This window comes from Chelmon rostratus, chromosome 17 (assembly GCF_017976325.1).
Source record: "Chelmon rostratus isolate fCheRos1 chromosome 17, fCheRos1.pri, whole genome shotgun sequence".
NCBI lineage: Eukaryota > Metazoa > Chordata > Actinopteri > Chaetodontiformes > Chaetodontidae > Chelmon > Chelmon rostratus.
The window spans coordinates 1,448,035-1,457,200 of record NC_055674.1 but is presented as its reverse complement, the minus strand read 5'-3'; the positions used below and the strand labels follow the sequence as shown (position 1 = coordinate 1,457,200).

Genomic DNA, 9,166 nt, shown 5'->3' with positions numbered 1-9,166 from the left:
TGAAGTACAACTTTTCAAAATAAAACAGAATCTCCCTTTATTTTGTGCCTGTGTGATTTCTGTGACTCGGGTTTTAGTGTTGTTGAGGGGTCAGGGGGGTCATTGGCTTCCTGCATCGCTGTAGTTTAACTAGCTAAACAGCTAAAATATGATGCAGGTAAAATAGAATAAATTATTAAACACTATATAAAGTAGTTCAATTTAGTTCCACCTCAGCCAACTACAACAGAAAACTTCTTACACATGAAGGCAGAAATAATTATGATCCAATAATGTGGTGAAGTGACGCTCACAGGGGCTTTTTCCTGCCTAACAACTACTTTTACTTTTTATACTTTTACTTAAAGGCAGAATTTAAAGAACAAACATAGTAAAATAATCCCTGTCAATCATTGCTGATGACCCGCTCTGTGTTGTGGTTTGGGGAATTTCTGGGCATCAACCTTTGGTCAGTGGGTGGGTGTGTGCCCCTCCAGCCAATGAGAGCGTGCAGAGTGTGAGGCTGCAGCTGATAGGCTGGGCTGTGTTCTGGCAGCTATGATTGGTGGTTCCGGTGTCTCAGATTTTAATGCTGCCTGTAAAAACCACAATGCAAGACTTTCATTTATATAATTGAGCAGTTTTACATTGATGTGTTGCCACTTTTGCTCTAAAGACAAACTGATTTTGTACTGGTTTGTGATGCAGGCTGGTATTTGGATCATAACGTGTAAAATAATCCGGCCGCAGTGTTTGTGAAATCGTCAGAGGTTATTTTTAAAGGGCCATTTTCACCACTGAGCCAGAAAATCCCAAATCATGTGAAATGGAGCAGAAAGTGGGTGGAGCGGAGGAGCGGCCTGCTCATCGTCCATTAACATGTTTTTAACAGGCGTCATATACTGGAAATAGATCCGGCGCCGTGTAGTGGCCATTAGAGGAACTGCACCTTAAATTCAGACCTGTTCAGGATCAGTCTGGTGACTTTCCTTCATTTCTCTAAAAGACTAAAACCAACAATGAATGAATGTATCTGCTAATAATCACTGTGTGAATCACAGCCTGATGGATCCTCTTCCTCTGAGTCACAGAGCTCCATTAAAACACATCAGTGAGCCTCAATGTTGCTCTGACTGACACACACACACACACACACACACACACACACACACACACACACACACACACACTGTAGTTTATTCTGACTCAGTCACACACACACACACACACTGTCCTGCTGCCACAAACACACACTACAGCACCAACTGTGGATTAATCCGCTGCTGAAAATAGTCCCAGACAAATATGCTATTTATATTTTTAGTCTGAACCAATGAGCTGGGAGCAAAGAGCCACAGGCAGGAGGTCAGCAAGGATCCAGAGGCAGACTAACACACAGGAACTAAAATACAGAACAACCTTTAAGTATCTTTCATGCACATATGTTTTATTACATTCTCCGCCTCAGGCCTTGTTAGAACAGAAAAGTTCAGAGAGTCTTACTTACTGAAGCGCTTCATGTGTGCAGTGAAGGGCAGCCACAGCCAGCGCTGATGGAATCATCAATACAGCTGATCGATGGCGTGCGGCTGAAAGGACAGAGCTGATTAGTGTCGGCGTGGCAGCAGAGTTAGCTGGTGGACCGTATCCAGGGTCGCAGCCGGGACTCCAGCACCAAACCTCAAAAGAAGTCAAATCAAATGATTTGTTGTTGTCAGATTTATTCAGTTTTATTTATATTCTCTGTAAATATTTCAGCAACATTTAGACCTGACATGGTAAATGGTGGCTCAGATCCTCCTTCAGCCCTGCCTGTCTGCCTGTCTGTCTGCCTGTCTGTCTGTCTGCTCTTTCCTTCAGACATGACTGATTCCTCGGTCCAGCTGCAGCCTTAAGTCAAGCATTAATCCGTTCTGTTCCGATGGTGAAGCTTCACACGACTTCCTGTTTACAGCCCAGAACATAAATAAAATGTTCCAGAGAAAAGAAGCGCCCATGTGCCGCTGAGCTGTGTTTACATGTGTCTGACTGTGTTTACAGCCGACAGCGGCGTTCCTGACTGGAAAAACATTCTGATGGACTCCTTCCAGTCCTCCTCAATGCTGTCAGTGTTATCTTTAGTGGTGCGTTACAGAGGGCTGATTGAAGAGCTCCTACCTCTGCATGAATATATATTAGATGGTTATTTAATGCTTTTACTCACTGCCAGTCACACTGGGAGCTTTCTATTCAATGAGTTAATGAATATGACGATGAATGATAAATATTCTAATTAAATTTGCTGTTTCTGCCAAACATTAGTGACTGTTGTGCTGAAGTGGTTAACTGTGTGAACATGAAGGTTAGGGATTAAGAATTTTATTAACATCGATTTATGTGGACGTCTACAGGGAGTTTATCAGTGTGGTAAAATAATCCGTCATGTGGTGACACAAGTGTGCGTCTAGTGGAGGAATGACATCTTCACACTCGAACTACAAGGAGATATTTACACTGTATGAATGAATTAATGAATAATACTTCTCAGTGAAGTGTTGTAACATCACATGTTCACAGCTAACAGGCTGCATCTCTGTGTGTGATTGTTTACAGAAATAATAATTGAACTTCCTCATCAGCAGATATATCAGTGGTGTATTTATTTTAACTCACAGATACCAGTAAGCCAAACTCAACGTCCTGTACCTGTGTACCTCTACTGGGACAGGCAGGTATTTAGTGGAGCCTCGTTCACCTCAGTTAAAGTGCACCGTCAGTTAAGGCCCCGATGATAAAACATACTTTACATAATATTATACATCACTGCCTCACAGTGAACATGCTGAAGGTCTTTTAAGAAGAAATTTGCTGTTGTTAAACTATAATGTTTCCACCGGACGCTTCTTTTAAGCATCAGTGGTGAGTTGGAGCACTGCTGCCCCCTTGTGTTTATCATGATATTACATCAGGCCATAGACAAACTGCACTGAGTGACCCAGTGAGCTGATTGATTAATTGATTGTAGCCTTCTGTTGACGTTAAGTCTGCATTAAACTTGGAGTTTTATTTCCCAGCAGTTACATTTTCTGTGTTTGGGAACTAAATAAATCAGAAATAATATATCAGACCAGGCTGTGGACCCGAACACGTGTACACAAACCGCAAACATTTTAGACCTGAATCATTTCAGACTCTTCCGTGATGCCACAAACTGTCCAAAGCTGCTGAAGAACATAAAAAAAATCTACATCTACCATCACTGCACTGTTTTGTTGAACTCACCTGTGTGTGAACTCCAGCAGTGAGGACGCTGAAAATAAACTTTTTTCATCGTTTACTTGGAATAAACTTTGAATTTCTGTGGAGAAACATCCAACATGAGGTGTCCCACTAATCCGCTTCCTCGCAGCAGACATGTGGACTCGTCCCTGCAGGAGAGGGCTCAGGTGCAGGCGATCTCATCCAATCAGCTCCAGCAGGGAGCGAGCATGCTCAGCATCAGAGCCTGGAACTGAAACAGCTGAGCGGGCCTGTGAGACGAGCTCCAAGTCTGCAGTCCAGTAGTTCAGATCTACAGAGGTCGGCAAGTCACGTGACTCTACTACACCTTTAGACTGATGACATCATCATCATCATCATCATCATTCTGTCACCTTGAAATCAGCTGATCATTATCATCCATATATAAAAGCTCTTTACCATGAATTGATCTGAACTCTAAATTCTTCAATAACAGCCCAAATTATTTTTGTTGGTATAAATACACAATCTATGAAAAACGTATCTTGTTGATAGAAGGAAAGAACCAGGAGACAAGAGACAGGAGTCTGGGAGTTGTTTTTTTTTTTACATATATATTTAAGAAAATACTGACAGGTGCTAATAACGGCTATTTACACTGAGTTTTCCTAACAGGTGAGGAACAGGTGAGCTCTGCAGACGACGTGCACCGGCTGACTGACGGACAGATGCGGCGTCACTCCTCTCACTTCTTGGACAACTTTGCTTGTTTGTTTTTGGGGGGCGCCCACTTCAAGCACATCGTGTCCACTGCAAAGGACACAAGACACACACTGTGATGTTTGGAGGACAGTGAAGTGAAGAAGAAACACCACGACGTGACGTCTGTGTGCGATGACACAGTCGGTGCTGCGTTCATGAGCAACATTCAGCCTGCTGGTCGTTATTCTGAGAGCCTGATGTGATCATTTCTAACATATCACCCAACAACAGCAGAATTTTAATAAACCAGCAGCAGAATGACTGCAAAAACTGCCAATTATGTCTAAAAAAAATGGAAAATTAAAGCTAATACAGTAAATTTAACTAATTTAAAATGACAAATATGAAGTATATCTGTATCTGGTTTCACTGGTTAATGAACAGCTACAAATACCACAACAACACAGCAAACAGATGTAGACTGTGACACTTTAGTGCAGGGGTCACCAACCTTTTTGAAACTAAGAGCTACTTCAAGGGCACTGAGTAATGCAAAGTGTTACCACTTTGACGATACACTTCTGAAATAACAAAGTTACACAGTGTACCTTTAATTTGATATTATTATTAATGATATTCTATGTGAAGACACTGATCGCTGATGATCCATCACAATAGTTATTCAGAATGATTAAACAAGGCAGGAAACAGATAAATTTCAATATGCAATATCCAATTGTTTCATTTTCAAATGATCACTTCCACAACATTTTGCAGGAAATCTTTTTCAATTTTTACTAGCCACCAACAGTTTTTATCAAATCATAAACTCTGAACCATGTTTGTAAAAAATGATCAATTATGTAAGATTTAACAAAAATCGACTCCTTTTAAAATAAATCTTATCACATTTGTACTAATCACCACATTTGCAGCCATTAAAACAAATCATCACGTCTGTTACACTTAGTAACACATCTGTCGCCGTCGCCACAGTCGCACCGCAAATGAGACACAGTTTTCTTTCAAGTTAGTAAAAAAGAACTCTTCCTCCCATTCACTGTGAAAATGTTGTTTTCTTCCTTTTTTCTGCTGTTTTTGTGGGTAGAAAACACTTCGTCTCCTCATCTTTGCATCTCAGCAAAGCCGGTTTGTCATGCGCACTAGACTGACCTCCGACCCAGACTACGTCAGAGTTCCTATATTAAACTTTTTTTATGATATACATTTTTTTTACGTTTTTATGTATTCGTTTTTAAATTTACATCAGTGTAAATGTAATTCAAAAAGAATAGCAACACAATTAAAATAACATTTTAGAGAGCTAATTCGTGATTAGTGCTATTTTTAGAACTGGCTTACGGGCGACTGATGTGGATGCTGTGGGCGACCTGGTGCCCGCGGGCACCGGGTTGGTGACCCCTGCTTTAGTGTGTGCGTGCGTGTGTTGTTTTGACTAGCGCTTCAGCTTACTGACATTTTGCCGACTCATCGGTTTACCTGTGATCGGGGGTTTCTTGTACTGGGCGCTCTTCAGGTGCTCCTCCACCAGTTTGGGCGTCACACAGATGACGTGCTGACCTTTCCAGTACTTGACCATGTTGAGCGACTGTAGCGTGCTGATGATGTCACTCTGCGTGATGCTGGTCATCTGGCTGAGAGGAAGAGGGGGATGAAGGTCTGATGTGAGCATCAGCTGTCAGTGGCAACACTCTGAACTGAAAAGATCAGCCGTCTGATGATGATGACTCTAACGTCTCTGGCTATCGGACAGCGGGTTTGTGTGTCTACCTGAGGTCTTTGATTGACAGCGTTCCCCGGAAGTCCCTCAGGATCTCCAGCAGGACCCAAGACCAGTAACTTCTGTAGCTGAGCTTCCCCAGATCAGACAGGGGCTTCTCTGGAGAACCGACTGCACTCTCCAGCTTGGACAGCTCGTAACCTGCACACACACAGCAGATAAGGACGCTTTATTACAAAAGTGATGATTGATGTGTGTGTCCCACCATCTGTAACACTCAAATACACATTCCAGTGGAGTTCTGCATGCAGACATTGTCAATAATGAAGGCTGCAGGCTTTGGTAAGCTGCCATGATTATGGTTCAGGCAGTTTATAGGCTGATCTACGACTAACAGACTCAGCTAATATAAAAACACTTGAATATATTTAATACTTAGTGAACAGTAATCATTCACACACACAGCTACTGTCATGGCGCCTCACTTACTAAAAGCTATGAGGAACTTTCCGTAGCCTCTGCGTTGGTACGGCGGCAGCGTGAGAATACACGCCACATTATTCCCGTCTGGAGACTCTTTCTCCTGAAAAACAAAACCAGACAGGAAGTTTACACCAACGTTTGTCGATGGCTCCGATCTGAGGTTCTCCTCACATACTGTGTGGCTCCATTTCAAGGTTTAGAGATGATACAACAGCATCTGTGAACTGCTTACAAACATAAAGCGTGATGATTTATGCAGCAGGAACCTGCATTTAACACATTCATACATACAGAGCGACACTGAAACGTCAAAGACAGACTGAACATCAGAGAGTCCCAGACTGAGGTGACAGATGTTACCGAAAGGAAACAGAAACAGCCTTACTTTGGAGAAGTAGCCGACGATGTGCGCTCCCTGTTTGTTCACTTCAGTGAGGATGTAGAAGATAAAGGGCTCCACGTCAAAATAAAGCGTCTTGTGGTCGAGAAACAGTTTCGCTAGTAGACAAAGATTCTGACAGTAGATCTGCAAACAGAAGAATCACAGCCGTGAACTCAAACTGGTTTATTTCCAGTAGAAACACAGATGACAGGGAGGCAGATGCCAGAACTACATGAATCCATATCGTTTATTTATTTTTCCAGGTGTACTCACCTTGTGGTCTCGCCCATCCACTTCATACACCGATATGTTGCTCCTCCTGTAGATTTCTTTGCCTGGAGGCTGCTTCCACTGACAGTGGGACTGAGGAGACGAAGGGCAAAAGGTCGAATGAACGTCACCTAATCACTGTTAATTCTTCTTCTTGGTACTAAACTTTGCAGGATTTGGGAATAAAAGCACTGATGGTCACATGTGAGTCAGAGAAAAGCAACAGTTTTCTCCCAAATACATGCAAGAAAAGACTAAAAATATTCTGCACGTTTAATTTCACGTCTCCGTTCTTAGACTCAAACAAAGATGGAAATGTTATGAACGAGCAGCTGTTATTCCTGAGGATGGTCACAAACGTCTCTAAACTGAAGCGAGCGCCGCACTGACCAGGTGATGTCTGAAGGTCTTCTCGTACTTCATGTACTTCAGGCAGTACTCGCAGATCCACAGCTTGGGCTGCTTGCCGTAGTCCTCCGGAAACGGCGAGAAGTACCAGGCGTCGATCTCAAAGTTTCCTATCTGGATCTTATCCACATATTTCACTTTGGTGATCTGAGGGGGGGACGTGCAAGGCGGCGCAAAGAGGGAAAAGATTTACAAAGAGTGCAAAAACATTTAGGAAGTTACACCAATAACACAAAAGACAGTTTAACCAAATGATGCATGAATTACTCCACCTTACCGCCTCATGTTCCTTCTCCAGGGCAGCTGTTGTTGGGTCCATCTCTGCATATGTCTGCAAAGGAAAAACAGATAAATATCAACCGTTTATTACACAGGAGTGCCACCACAAACTGCATGAAATAACTAAGTACCACACAACTTCTCTACCTTCTGCACATGGTTGATCTCATCATGCTTCCGCTTCTGGTTGCGAGTGATTTTCCTTTCAGGCTGTTCGCCCAAATCACCAACGCCGCCGATCTCCGTGCTCTTCCTCACTGCATCCTTCACCGTCTTGGTTAGTGCCAGACGAGCCTTTCCCACCCACTCATCCAGGCGTCTGTTGACTGCGTGTCAAAGGAAATGAGATGAAGATCGCAGTGAAGCAGCGGGTGAGGGGACGGGCAAAATAAGGATGTATAAAGGAAGCAAATGAGGGCGGAGCAGGGATGATGTAGATGTAAGGTTTAATTATGTGATTATTGCATTCATGAGCACAAGCCCGTCGACGGGGGGGTGGGGGCAACCGGGTATGTTGTCCCGGGGGACAAGAAGCCAGAGAATTAGGGCTAGAGTTGGGGGCCCTATGATGGTCTCTTGTCCCCGGGCCCCAGCAAGTCTGTTGACAGCACTGCATGAGCACATCAGGAAGCAGTGATTTACTCACATCCTACATAGTGGACATAGAACTCCTCTCTGCCCTCCTGTTCATTCAGTCGGGACTGAATCACCTCTGCTGTATCTGAAAGAGAGCAAGAACCATCAGTTAATGAGACTTTTATCCAACAAAGCCGTATTTATTTTATTTTTTTTGTCCTGTACAAGTGCAAGCTTGTACCGGATGGGACGCCTCGCCAAACTCCATTCAAACTTCTACGACCTGAACGCCTCTTTGTTTATTAGCAAACATACTTGGAGTCATTTCGTCTGAGAAAACTTGGCTAGATGTGTTCTGACCCATTACTCAATACGGTAATCACATAATCCTCCAAACTGCAACGCTGGCCTATTTACTACACCGATATATCAACTTTTAGAAGCGGCTCCGCTGTTCTTTGCGCTGTTTTTGACTTTATCATCTCTGCCGAATTTTCCAGAAGGCACCAATATAAAGCAAAAATCGCTGAATTACATCTTACCACCACGCAGATATTCAAGATAATCAATCTATTTTTAAAAAACTTAAAATATGTAATGAATGAATATGTGAATTTCTCATCACACTAACGTTAACCTGCTAGCTTCACTGAGATCCGACGCGGAACAGAGCAGAAGCATCACTCACGCCATGTCTTGTCGGCTCGTTGACATAAATACGTTTCTCCAATCTCGACCGACACCTCTTGCTCCCTGCCGCCGCAGAGCACTCCGCCTCCGTCCGGCGTGTGCTGACTACCAGAGCCCCCGGCTTCTCTCGCACGTCCAACGGCCTCCGCCTCGTCCTCTTCCCCGCCGCTGCCGTTTGAAGAACACGCAGCCGGGATACTACTGTCCAATTCACCCCGCTCACTTTCCATGTGGCCGGAATCCATGTCTACGTCCATTCTAGATTCAGGGTCCTTGTTGCTATTATACCTTTTGTGAAACTCGGTCCCGCCAGTCATAACCTCCGCCGTTTTGAAAACAACAACACGCCTCTGCGACCCTGCGCAGACTTGTGGGGGGGCTGGTCTTCCAACAAAAAACTGCCAAGATGGCGTCGGTGAAACGTAGTTCCGCCTCTC

The 9,166-nt window shown here is 43.7% G+C and overlaps 1 protein-coding gene across 1 annotated transcript; it reads right to left on the bottom strand.

The window, feature by feature from the left end:
- Window positions 1-3,807: 3,807 nt before the first annotated feature.
- kat8 (K(lysine) acetyltransferase 8) lies at window positions 3,808-9,110 on the bottom strand. Its single transcript, XM_041957485.1, has 11 exons — window positions 8,728-9,110; window positions 8,110-8,184; window positions 7,611-7,789; window positions 7,462-7,515; window positions 7,167-7,331; window positions 6,780-6,869; window positions 6,510-6,650; window positions 6,131-6,224; window positions 5,692-5,842; window positions 5,401-5,555; window positions 3,808-4,008 (listed from the first exon to the last, which is right to left on the bottom strand). Exons 1-11 carry the CDS (start codon window positions 9,044-9,046, stop codon window positions 3,944-3,946), a joined length of 1,488 nt encoding a protein of 495 aa, XP_041813419.1. The 5' UTR covers window positions 9,047-9,110; the 3' UTR covers window positions 3,808-3,943.
- Between the last annotated feature and the right edge of the window lie 56 nt (window positions 9,111-9,166).